Source organism: Galleria mellonella, unplaced genomic scaffold (assembly GCF_026898425.1).
Source record: "Galleria mellonella isolate WM207_F2 unplaced genomic scaffold, CSIRO_AGI_GalMel_v1 utg116, whole genome shotgun sequence".
In the NCBI taxonomy this organism is placed as follows: domain Eukaryota; kingdom Metazoa; phylum Arthropoda; class Insecta; order Lepidoptera; family Pyralidae; genus Galleria; species Galleria mellonella.
In genome coordinates, this window is record NW_026441978.1 from 2133728 (window position 1) to 2148031 (window position 14304).

Sequence of the window (14304 nt, forward strand, 5' to 3'; positions counted from 1 at the left end):
AGTTCACATTACTAACAATCCTTTAAACAAATCCCGAAATTGCGTGGTTTAGTTGAAGTAAACTGAGAAAAATACTGACGTGGCCAGAGACTTCGTTCTTACTATTAAAAGATTACAATATTATCCACATACATAATTATAACAGACATGATTAGATCTATCTATATATATCTTTCTTGCCAATTAAGAACTTCCTTTGGTCTGGGCAATTAATTCATGCATTTACTTCCTATCAGCTTTATTCCAGACCATATCTTTGGCCTCCCTATACGACACGACACCTAGTGTTTCCTTTATCTGTCCCATGTAGTTATTTCTCAGTCCTCCCCTTTCTGTTTTGCCCTCTATTTTTCTTTCTAGTGAGCTCTTTTAAAAATCATCATGTCGTAAAAGGTGGTCCAGCATTTTGCCTCTTCTATTCTCTAGCCTTAGATTATATAGATGGAGCATCGAGCCTCAAATACGGGTCAACTTTTTGTCAGCTAATTGTCAAATTAGCTGACTGGGGAGAAGGGATTGTTAGTAATGGGGAGGTTAGTTCTCATCGCTATCAATATACCCTATCAGGTCGACCTCCACGCGGTTCCCCCTGGAAACCATCGTGACTTATTTATTGTTGAATTCGTCGCGATGGGCTAATTGACCTGCATTTTCATCCTCATCAATCATCCCTCACTGATGCCCCGCCAGTGTATACCGATAGCGCAGGCGGGGTTACCATTCCATTATCATCCATAAAAAAAAATTTGCTGACACGTTTTTTTATCAATGTTCTATGTACTTACGCATAAAAAGTATCTTGACGTATTGTTTAATAATTAAAATAAATGTTTACGCATTAAAAAGATGCAGAATTTATAAAACAAAATAAATATAGAAGTTATAAAGGAATCCCTCATAACTATTGATCACGCAAAATTGTATTAAAAAGTTGACCCGTTTTTCTCGAAACATTTTTATGGAGACACTCTATCTATATAATCTAAGTCTCTATGGTATATTTTAAAAATAGTTAATTATACAATACAATTAAATTAGGTAGTTATTATTTATGATACAAATACTTTAGGGCAATAACTGTTTGGAACGAAAGCAGCGTTATAAACAGAACCAGTTGCCAAATAGACTGCAACATCCTACATTTATGAAGTTGTTAAACACCGCAATGAACTATTTACATACTTAATAATCTTACAAATATTATAAATGCGAAATTTCATTGTTTGTTTATTTTTTTTTTTACAATAGGGGGCAAACGAGCATGCCGCTCACCTGATAGTAAGTGACTACCGCCGCCCACAACACCAACGGCATTGCAGGTGTGCTGCTGGCCTTTTAAAAAGGAATATGCTCTTTTATTGAAGGTTATTTTTCTTTATACAACTTAGAATGGCAAACAAGCTGACGACCCACCTGATGGAAAGTGGAACCGTCGACTATAGACATGAGCAGTATCATGGACATAACAGAGTATACTGTTTTACCCATGATACCCCCCATGCGTTGCCATTTCTGAGGACTCAGGTGTTATTCCTCTGTACCCTGTAAATTCACACCATATCCCACCCTTCAAATCGAAACACAGCCATGCAAACACAACCGCTTTACGGTTGAAACACGAATGGGATAGAGGTACCCAAACAATCGACTTTTGTACAAAGTCTCCCTCTTGGTCCATCTTAACTTCTTAAAGGCTTAACCGTTAATCTTTTGAAACTTAACATACACGTGCTGTATGAAATGAAGAAGGAGATTGGGTTTTATTTAGAGTTTATGGACTTACTCTGGTTACACACTCGAAATCGTGGGTAAAAGCTAGTCCTATTACTATTAAGAGTATAAACGTGAAAATTTGTGAGAGTAGATGAATGTTTGTTTCTTTCTTACGTTCATTCAAATACTACTACGAAAAGATTTTAATGATATTTGGTACACACATAACGTATATCTTAATTAAACAAGAAAAATACTTTCAGATCCGTCTAGTTTTTTTTTAGTTTATAAAATGTCACAAAATTATACACTACTCTACCCGTTGACACTGATGCTCCTTTCCACTTTGGGTTTGCTTGAAAAGAACTCTTTTAGGGTTAAGCTTACCTTTGTACACTTGCTTACCTCTATCATATTCTTATGTATTATTAGTATATACAATGAAGTATTAAATAAATAAATAAATGCTTTATATATATATATATACTAATTCACGCGGGCAAAACCACAAAATACAGCTATTGCTATATAAATTTATTATCCCCGCCACTTCGTCCGCATGACCGGGATATATTGAATGACCAGGATAAAAAATAGCCTATGTCCTTCTCAATCCCAAATATACTAAATTTCATGGCAATTGACAACAGGTAACAAACACTTTCACATTTGTTACATAATCCAAAACCGTAATACGTAAATGCCATAGAAATACTTTGAGCATGTGATATTGGACATGGGCACCATGGGCATATGATATTGGGCACTATGATATTCATGATTCTGTTTATTTATTTCTTTATTTATTCATTAGTACATATATGTGTACATGGCGTACTTAATGCTAAAAGCATTATTAATATACATACATACTAAAATTACATACAATATATAACAAATATACTTACACATATATGACATATACTATATTATACACGAAATTGAGAATAATATAAATATTATGTCTACAGGCAACTACTTAACGCTTTCTTACAAGTAGACTATCAGCTTGTTTGCCATTCTAAGTATCATAAATCTTCTTTCCGCTCTTTTGTTTCTCATATCTATTACCTAGGAGTCGGCATAATATGCTTTCTTCTTGCATTCATCTCTATTTGCATTCTTCACACTAGTCACTCTCTTTCTGGCCATGTCATCTTTCACAAACTCCATCCATCTCTTCTGGGTCTTCCTCTGCACTTATCTGTCTACATTCATACATAATACCTTTCTTACTATATAAATAAAAGGAAAAAAATACCTATACCTAGAAGAAAAACAATAATATTTACTTACCTTTAAATAGATTCAGTAACGATAAAAACTGCAAATTCAAGGTTGATTCCCACAGATTATTTGCTTGATAAGGAGAGATATGGTTATAAAAACTCAAAATGACAATGTTTTCGAGACATTTTAACGTGTTTATTTAGTTTTTTATATATTACAGTTTCTATCGTTTGGACTCATATTAGGTACAGTATATGAGTATACTATACGTAATGTATGCTAAGGCCTGTTTCAAAAAAATATAATGAAAATATAAACAAATAAGGCCCATCCCTTCCTTTCTCGTGGGTTCCAGTTTATAACATTCTGTTGTAAAATCGAAACTGTAACTTAATTCAAAATTTTTTTTTACATAATTACTAGTTTTATATAGTTTTTGATATGTAATTTTAATTCGTATTTTACATAGTCTAATTTTATCTTCAGTATATATTGTATCATGGAAAACTATAAATATACGATCAATAAGTATGTATGTAATTTGCAATATCCTAATAGAGTTATAATTACTCCTCTCCATCCAAAGGTTGCCTGGAAGAGATCGCTCTTAGCGATAAGGTCGCCCATTGTTTTCTCATTGTGATTATTTCTTGTAATCATTTATATTTATAATAAGTTTACTATTGTAATCTTTTATAGGAAACAATAAAGAGTATCTATCTATCTATTTTTATTTATACTTTATTGCACACTGATAAAATATAAAAATATGACAGAAATAATGTACAAAGCTGAACTTAATTCTAAAAGAGTTCTCTTCCAGCAAAACCCAAAGTGGAAAATAGTACCAACGTCAGCGAATAGAGCGGTGTACAATATTGTGACAATTTTCAAACAAAAGAATTAGGCAAACCTAAGTTTATAGTTGTGTTTATATATATATATATATATATATATATATATATATATATATATATATATAAACACAACTATATACTTACACATATATACACACACGTATATGTATACATATAAATAAATAAATATATGTTCAGAAAGACTACTCTTAAAAATATTAGGGATTGACTCTCACAGGATTCATGCACAATTAATAAGTAATAACATCTTTATAATCTCATGACGCATTAATGAACAATTAATAATTCATTTTTTAAAAACTCTCTCGTTCCGTTCTACTCTTAAACCAAACAGAGCAACGCTCGTTGTACTCAGTAAAAATAAATACGCCGTGAAATTGAAGTACTATTGATCTTAAATGAAATTCGACGAATCATGTCAGCCGTGTCGTGCGAGCCATGTCTGTAGAATGTACTTACACGATCTAGGAAACTTGATCGGGAGTTAGGAGTCAACTATTTGTCTCGTATCTTCGTCAATTCTCTGAAATCTCATATAAAAAGTATAAAGTCTCGTTTAACTGTTATTGTCTATAATAAATAAGTAAATGTAATTGCTATTCACCAAATTATATAGAATAAAAAAAATACTATAATACAATAGTCAGTTTTTTTACAATACAAAAGACAAAGGAGCATGCGGCTCATCCGATGGTAAGTGACTACTACCGGCCACAAGTACCAACTTTACTGAAGAAATAATATGCTGAGGACCTTTCAAAGAAGAATATTTTCTTTTCTTGAACGTTACGATGTCATATCTGTTCGGAAATACTGTTGCTAGACGTTGATTCCAAAACGTGGTTGATTGCGCGTGGAAGAAAGTCCTTTGAAAAACACACGATGGAAGACCGCCACTCATCAAGATGATTAGAATGGAACTTTAGTTTGTAATACAAACACAAACTAATAAACTATTTCTAAAAAAAAATACAGTGGCAAACAAAATTATAAATAAAAGCTGTATTATAGTTTAATGGGTAATTTAAAAGAAGTAACTGGATAAGTAACAGAGATATTAATTACATAAATAGACAGACGAGAACGATGACTTTGTTTTGTTCTATTTAGAAATTTATCAAAATTTATACATGAACAGATACGACAGTTAACAATGATAACGATGATAGAGATTAAATATTTTGTTGAATACCATACTCACTAGTCGCAGTGCAGTTTTACACAATGACTAACATCAACACTGAAGTGGTTCTGCGTAAATTACTCGACAATATAGCTAAAGAACATAACTATAATGACCCCAATGTGAGCGTGCGAGCTATAACTACGGACGGTGCTAGCTATAGCTCCATGCTGTATGCAGCAACAATTTCTACACCAAATAAGGAAGAACTTCAACTTTTTGCCAAAGTCGCCAATGTAGGTGAGATCGCCCGTTCTCAATTACTTTTACCTTTATTCGACATAGAACGCTTCGCATATAAAGAGTTATTGCCAGCTTATGAAAAAATACAAGATAGGAACAAATTATCCAATAAAGACAGACTGGTTTGGCCCAAATTTTATGGATGTAATCCAAATTTGTACGAAGAAACAGTAGTTCTTGAAAATTTGAAAACGAAAGGATACGTAGCATATGATAGACTCAAGTCGATTGACTGGGCTTACGCTTCCAAGGCTGTTGAGTCGCTCGCTAAATTCCACGCCCTGTCCATAGCTTACGGCGAAGAAAATCCGACACAATATGCTGAACTTCTAGCTAAAATGAAATTTAATCCAGACTCTTTGAACAAAATGGCTGGTACTTTCGACAAATTGGTAGATATGGCTGTAGCTGTGACAAAAGAAGATAATAAAGAAAGATTAAGACAATATATTTTAAAAGAAAGTGGCTTCAAAAACATAGATAAATTTTATCAGTCAACTGGTTTAATCATTTTAAGTCATGGTGACTACAAGCCAAGCAATTTAATGCACAAAACAAATAAAGTAAGTATATAAAACATTAATTTCTATATGACTATGATAAAAATGTGTATAAAAAAACTTAAGTAACTAATGAACCAAACAATACCATATCAGCCATTATCTGTCCACTGCTGAACATAGGCCTCCCCTAAAACGGGAGTTTTGCCAGTAATTGCCACGCTTGATAGGCTAGTTGGTAATCGCTGTTAGGTTTTGGTGATATTTAAACAGGGACACTGCTGAACATTTCTCAACCATTAAATTCCCTTAGTCGCCTTTTGCGAAACCCATGGTAGAGGAAAGGATGAACCTTTCTATTCCGGGACCACACGGCGTAACGGATATTCTGGTTTCCATTCAAAACACATAAATCTTTAGCCTTTTAACTGATCTTTCATCAGAGTTCAAAACTTATAACATTGAATAATAGGTTCTATTTAAGAAAGTCCTGAATTAAGAAATTTCCACTATTTCTAGAAATTGCCACTAGGAAGCTATGAAATTTTGATTTTATTCCAGCTTTTATCTGGAACTGTTATCACATGATCATATTGTACATATATTAAATAAATAAAGTTGATTGATCGATTCGATCGAGGATTCTTGGATACTTCGGCCATGTTGCTCGACGACAGTCCGACAATCTGGACAAACTAATGTTTGTAGACAAGATAGAGGGAAAAAGACCACGCGGACGATCGCCTAATCAATGGTCGGACCAAATAACCGCCGTTACGGGACTGTCAATTGCAGCTGCCCTGCGTGAAACTGGAGACCGTGCACAATGGAATAACATCATAAGAGAGGCAACGGACACCTTTCAAGGATACGACCTACAATAATGAAGAGGACGAAGAGACAGAGATCGATTAATTAATTACCTATCACTACAGTTCGCTATTTCTTAGAAACTTAACAGGCCCTTCATTATAATCAAGTCAACTGTTAACTGTCTACTCCTGAACGTAAGGTTAACTGGTAGAGAACACCGTCCAGTGTTAAGTCCGCATTACGTACATAATTACACTGTGTATTAAAGTTTAAATAAAAGAAAATCCTTCCCCATAAACTGCCTTTGCTATCGGAGCATATTGTCAGTAGTTGCCACGCTTGGCAAGCGGATTGGTAACCGCAGTTAGGTTTTAATGATGTTTTAGGAAAGAAAGTAATTCAACTTTTTTTATATTCTTTCAGGATGGCAGTATAGATGTGATTCCTGTAGACTATCAAACTATTTCAGCTAACAGTCCAATTAAAGACTTGTACTATCTCATCTTCACGGGTTCAGATGAAGAGTTCAGGCGTCATCACTATGAGCAGCTGATCGACCATTACTACCAACAACTGTGTCGAGCATTACGCAATCTGAACCTAGATCCTGAGAAGCACTACCCTAAGAAGAATTACGAAAAGGATTTAAAGGATGTATGTAAATAATATCACGTATTCCATTTTTAGGTTCTTGTATATTTACTGGAACAAATGGAAACTGGAACTAATTCCTAATTACTTCAACATTGGTAGAATTGGCAATGAGACAGTATTTTTGTTTTGGTATTCTTATTGAGTACCAAATAATTAAAGATTGTGTTCCAGAAACAAAACTGACTCCAATTGTGACAAAACCTTTTGATTTAAAACGAAACTATTGAACCGATGTTAATAAAATTTCTAAGAGAAACTGTTAAGAGCAAACTGTTAGTACATCCTTTCAGATAACAGACTAATTTTTCAAAACGATTAAGAACCGGTAGATCTATGAAGTAACCCCTGGAAACTATCGTGACCAATTTATCGTTGAATTCGTCATAATAGGCTAACTGACCTGCCTTTTCATCTTCACCCTCTCAATTGTACCCAGCCGGTGTATACCGATAGCGCGGGCGGGGTTACCATGTCATTTTTATGCATTAAAGAAAAAACCATTGACGGAGTTATAAAAAATAATTACTAGTGGTCTAACCTAAAAGAACTTTACGTTCGCATCCAAATCGAGCTATGTTTGCTCTTCAAATTATTAATTTTATTATGTATCAAGTGTACTTACTGAGAATCAAATATATAGGATATATCGTCATAGTCGTAGAATACTGACAGATCTGACAAAGATTACGTATAAAGATCCGTCGGTATTCTACGACTATGACGATATGTAACTAATAGAATCGGTATTTATTTCAGTTTATGCCGTTTGGCCTAGTTCTCGGTGTACTTGCACTACCAGTTATCACTGTTGAAGCTGAGAATGCACCGTCTCTTCAAGATGAAAATGGCCTTAACAGCATACTGACCACGAAAACTAGCAATCTGTACCCAGAAAGGTTGAATGGAATTGTAAATGACTATGTCCGATGGGGGATACTTTAAGCGTACTGTATTTAATGAATCAACATCATCATTATCATATCAGCCGTTATCTGTCCACTGCTGGACATAGACCTCTCCCACAGACTGCTATAAGGAACGGTCCTGAGCCAACTGCAACAGTACCGACTCCCTGCAGTGCGTTAGAAGTCATCACTGTATCTAGTAGGGGAGTTGTTCTACACTGCGTTTTCCTGCACGGAGTCGCCACACAAGACCTTTCTTCCCTTTCAGTTGTCTTTTCTTCCAGCTATGTAACCAGTTCATTACCACTTACTACATTTAATAAATGCAATACATTTTATGACATAAATGTAATAATATTTTTAATTAATAATAAAATTCAAGTGTTACGTTAATCTATTTTACATATGTAGGTTAATATTAAGATTAAAAGAATACTAGTATCTGAACTATGCCGAGTATATATCTGTATCCTAGTTACTAGTCATTTCTATGAACTAGGTGGTAGGTAAAACAAGAAATAATAAAATATTACAATATTATGAGTGTTTATTTTATACTTTAAAAAGAATTTCACTGTAACTTTATTAGTTCTGGCAAATTACAAAAAAATATGATATTCTTCGTATTATTATGTTAATTTAAAACATAAAAATTGTAATAACGAACTATGTTTTGAATAGCACATAATTATGGTTATAACATATTTAACTGACAAGTGTAACTCTTTATAATTTGTGAAAAGCATAAAATCATTGTTCTTAAGAATCAAGAATACATTTTGTTATATGGTGTTGTGTATTTTTAATAATTAAAGATTGTGGTCCACAAAAAAAACGAGTTAAATCGTAATCTACATATTTTTAATAAAATAAACAATATATTTAAAAATTATAAATCCTTTTCACCATCCGTGGCTGTAAATTTTCCAGTTTCAACAATTTTTATCACAAATATAAAATTTATCATTGCTGTAGTTGGAATTAAACAAAATGTTTTTATACAACTTATATTTGCAAAGAAACTGACGGCCCACCAGATGAAAAGTGGTAATCGTCGCCTGTAGACATGAACTATAGACATAATAGAGTTTACTGTGTCACCCATGATACCTCTCATTCGTTGCCATTCTTGACGACTAAGGCGTCTTTTTTAGGTAATTTTAATCAACCAATCGATGATATGGACTTCCGCAAAATAACACGTAATTCAATTAAGTATTTATTATTATTGTTGTTGTTGTAAAAATTCAACAACAAACTTATTTAAAAAACCACACTATTTTTTTTTTAAATTTACATAATTTAAAAATATAATAAACAATAGTTAAACTATGATGTTCCAGGAAAACTCTTAAACCTTGACAAATGCCATCGGATGATGACAGTATTTATGTCTATGCGACGACCTCACATACACACGCTAATAATACGAATAGAAGGTCAGGCCAATAAAACACTTCAGCTTTGGTTCACAATGTAGTAGTCGTTATAAAGAAGTATTATACGTACGTGTTTTAAACCTGTTACGAACAAATTCACATACAGTCACAATTTTATATATTATTAATAGTATTATAGTGATCATTAAAGATGACAAGTGTCGATACTGAGCAGATTCTAAGACAGTTGCTTGACAAAATTGCTAAAGAACTAAATTACGAAGAAGCTAACGTCAGTGTGAAAGCTATAACTACCGGTGGCGCAAACTATAGTTCCGCGTTATATGAAGTGAAGATTTCTGAACCTAACAAGGAAGAACGAGATCTTTTTGCTAAAGTCGCAATAGTGGGTGAAGTAGCTCGGTCCCAATTTCATCTGCCTCTGTTTGATATAGAACGCTTTGCGTATAATGAATTATTACAAAGCTATGCAAAAATACAAGACAAAAACCAATTGTCTGATGAAAATCGACTAGTTTGGCCAAAATTTTATGGTTGCAATCCAAACCCATACGAAGAAACTATAGTCCTTGAAAATCTAGCAACAAAAGGGTACGTTACTTACGACAGACTGAAATCAATTGACTGGGCTTACGCTTCTAAAGCTGTTGAGTCGCTCGCTAAATTTCATGCCCTGTCTATAGCTTATGGCGAAGAAAATCCAACAGAATATGCAAAACTTCTGGAGAAAATGAAGTTTAACCCAAATCGAGTAGAACACATGAATGATGCATACGTAAAATTAGCAAATATGGCTTTGGCTGCCACAAGAGAGGAAAATAAGGAAAAATTAAAAAAATACATAGAAAAAGAAGGAGACTTGATGAAAATGGCAAAATTTTATCAGCCAAAGGGCTTGACACTGCTAAAACATGGGGACTACAGACCAAGTAACTTGATGCATAAAACTAAAGAAGTAAGTAAATTAATTTCAAAACTGTTCTATTACTCTTTTAGCATTTATTGGATAGTATTCGATAATAATAGCGGAAATTGTTTAAACAAGCAAAAATCTGAAAATTTTATTCATTATTGCAATGTTTTTCTTTACTTCTAGTAATAATTTTCTGCTACTTATCTTAGTTTCATCAGAAATTTCTAAATCCGAGATAAAAAAAATGCTAAAATATAATTACTAATATATTAATATTACATATCACTTTATTAAACTTAATAAAGTTTCTTGGCAATATAACTAGACTGATTTAAAAAATACAATAACTTATTATACGTGATCATAATAGCATGTAGATAATTCTTTTACCTTATTGATAGTCAGTTCTTTATTAACAAACGCATAGTTGTAAAACTAGATTATTGCTATGTTTTAATCATTTTATATTGCAGTAATTATATTGACATAAATGTTTCCTGGTTCGTATATAAATATCTGCAAACTGCATTTCAACGTGTAATGAGTCTTATAACAAAGTCCATATCTTTATAGCTTCCTTAAAAAACAAATAGTAAAACATTTTTCAATTTTATAAGTAAGCATTAATAACACGCATTAGTTAAAGAATCTTTAAGTATTTACATATTTATTTTAATAATTTCTAATACGACTAGTATCCTATGTAATTGATCGTACTAACGGAGTCGAAGTGGTCATTGTAACCAAAATCCAAAATTAATCAGGACTCACCACTCAACATTTATTTATTTATTTATTAGAAACCAACGGCGTTACAGTTAAGATTAACATGCTAGTATTTAAAATATTAAGGCTAATAACAGGTTTCTTATTATTATAAAAGTACAAAATTGGTTTGCGCAAAAAAGGAAAAATACAATGCAGACATTCAATCACAAGATACTCAAATACAAATATTTACCAATGCATGTATGTTATAGTATATTCAGTACATTACGTTTATTTTCAGGATGGCACCCTTCATGTGATCCCTGTAGATTTCCAAACAATATCAGCTGGTAGTCCCATCATAGACTTACTGTACTTCATTTTCACGGGTTCGGATGAAGATTTTAGACGTCAGCATTATGAGCAACTAACCGGCCATTACTATCAAGAATTAAGTCGAGCATTACGCAATCTGAACGTCAATCCTGAGAAGATTTATCCAAAGGAGGACTACAATAAAGATTTAAAAGAGGTAAATATAGTTCTGAACTTTGCTACTTTCGTTTCAAGGTCGAAAATTTTCAAAACTCTTTGACAAATTGAAACGATGATTATGAAATTAAAAGCAATGCATTAGAGTACGTATGAACACAATACACTGTATTTTTAATAGGAATTAATGACAATGTAACCAAATTTTGTTAAAATTATCACAGAAACATTTTCAAAATTAAATTATTGTACTACTATTTGACATCAGCTGACTTTTATATGGACGGATAATAATTATTATAAATGTGAAAGTGAAAGTTGTTTGTCTGTTACCTCTTGGCGCCTTAGAACTTAACCATTTGCTATGAAATTTGGTATATAGATACTGTATAGGATGAAGAAGAGCATAGGCTACTTTTAATCTCTAAAAATTCTCCAATCCAATAAGAGAGAGATCTAAATCTTTTTTTTTTTATTTATTTTAAATAGGCACTCCACCAGTTATATTGTATATCTATTTTATGTTATATATTATCTTTAATTACAAAAAAATCAACAAAAACCACAAGTCTCGATTCTAAGGGCATCTAAGATTTCGTGTTCCAATTTCGTGTAGTGACCTTAAGCAAAATAGTAATTTGTAATTTTCTCTTACAGTTTCTACCCTTCGGTTTGGTTCTTGGTTTATTTACGTTACCTATAATCACCGTTGAGGCTGAGAATGCGCCATCCCTTCAGGGTGACGACGGTATCAACAGCATGGTGGTATCGAAAACCAGTAATTTGTACCCTGAAAGATTGAATGGAATTGTTAATGACTATATTCGATGGGGAATACTTTGAATATTGGTACATAAGTTAAATGTTTATATTTATGAATAAAAAAGTTATTGTTGCTTTGTTAAATCTTAATATATTTTATAAATTTATATATTTATTTTTAATTTTTAACACAATTCCCGGACTAGACAGAAATTTGTAAACTTTATATAAATCTAAACAAAAAGAAATATTAGGAAGACCAATTTAAAAGAGTTGAATTCTTAATAATAGCTAATTTTTTTTTATACAAATTAGAATGGCAAACAAGCTGACAGCGCTGATGGAAAGTGGTGACCATCGCCTATAAACATAAACAGTACCATCGACATAACAGAGTATACTGTTTCGCCAATGACACCCCCCATGCGTTACCATTCCTGAGAAGTCAGGTGTTATTCCTCTGTACCCTGTAAATTCACGCCATATCGCACCCTTCAAACCGAAACACAGCAATGCAAACACAACTGCTTTACGGTTGAAATACGAATGGGACAGAGGTACCCAAGCAAACGAATTTTGTACAAAGTCTCCATCTAGTATATAATTGAACCAGACAACTTTGAAATCCCATTTCGAATTAACGTTTCAACTAATGCAATAAATTGAAGAAAATTTTCTTGTGCAGTTATTTATAAAGATTTGTAACACTTCAGATGTAGAAACGTAATGTATTAATGATATTAAAGACATACTCGTAAATTTTCTAAAAATCATATAATTTTATTATATTTATATAATTTAATAAAAAAAAAAATCATATTTTTTAGAAAGTTACATTCATATAATTAAAAAAATATATGGAGAATTTAAAAAAAAAAAAAACAAATACGAGTCGATACACGACATAACAGACTATACTGTTTCGCCCATGATACCCCCCATGCGTTGCTATTCCTGAGGACTCAGGCGTTATTCCTCTGTACCCAGTAAATTCACGCCATATCCCACCTTTCAAACCGAAACACAGCCATGCAAATACAACTGCTTCACGGTAGAAACACGAATGGGAAAGAGGTACCCAAGCCACGGCCCGTTGCGAAGTGAGCGTCACCAAGGTGGAGTGCACGTGCGGAGGGGAGATTAGATCTATGAGTAAGGTACCCGCGCGCCTCAGATGCTTAAATCTTTAAAATAACGAAACCGATTTTCATGCGTTTTTTTTCATCAGATAGAGTAATTCAATAGGAAGGTTTATGTATATAATACATGCATAATATTATAGAGAAACACTAATAATGTTAGAGGTCTAGTGCGCGAGGCGTATTAAATAAAACTTTAAAATTATCACCGCACCAGTATGGTATAGGTAGGTAAGTTTTAACTTTTAGGACATAGGTGTTTTGAAAAATATACTCCTATGAAAAAATGGTTTGGAAGCGAAGCGATGTAGCCATATCCATAATATAGCAGAGAAACACTGATAATTTTAGACGTTTCTAATGTAATGTCGTAAATTAACACATTTTTTGCGCTTAGCATTGATATGATTACATAGATATGACTCAATAGATATGACCTCATAGATATGACTCCAAAGATATGACTTCATAGATATGACTCCATAGATATGACTACATAGATATGACTCCATAGATATGACTACATAGATATGACTACATGGATCTGCCTACATAGATATGACTCCATAGATATGACTATATAGATATGACTCCATAGATATGACTTCATAGGTAATCATATTTCTGGAGTCATATCTATTGAGTCATATCTTTGGAGTCATATCTATGGAGTCATATCTATGTAGTCATATCTAGTCATATCTATGAGTCATATCTATGAAGTCATATCTATGGAGTCATATCTATTGAGTCATATCTATGTAGTCATAT

The 14304-nt window shown here is 32.8% G+C and overlaps 2 protein-coding genes across 2 annotated transcripts; both read left to right on the top strand.

Moving 5' to 3' along the window:
- The first annotated feature begins 5016 nt into the window (after positions 1 to 5016).
- LOC128200468 (uncharacterized) lies at positions 5017 to 8911 on the top strand. Its single transcript, XM_052893959.1, has 3 exons — positions 5017 to 5810; positions 6984 to 7214; positions 7971 to 8911. The coding sequence occupies exons 1-3, from the start codon at positions 5046 to 5048 to the stop codon at positions 8154 to 8156; spliced, it is 1182 nt and encodes a 393-aa protein (XP_052749919.1). The 5' UTR covers positions 5017 to 5045; the 3' UTR covers positions 8157 to 8911.
- Positions 8912 to 9564: 653 nt separating this feature from the next.
- LOC113522146 (uncharacterized) lies at positions 9565 to 12561 on the top strand. Its single transcript, XM_031909485.2, has 3 exons — positions 9565 to 10474; positions 11442 to 11672; positions 12290 to 12561. The coding sequence occupies exons 1-3, from the start codon at positions 9710 to 9712 to the stop codon at positions 12473 to 12475; spliced, it is 1182 nt and encodes a 393-aa protein (XP_031765345.2). The 5' UTR covers positions 9565 to 9709; the 3' UTR covers positions 12476 to 12561.
- The last annotated feature ends 1743 nt before the right edge of the window (positions 12562 to 14304 follow it).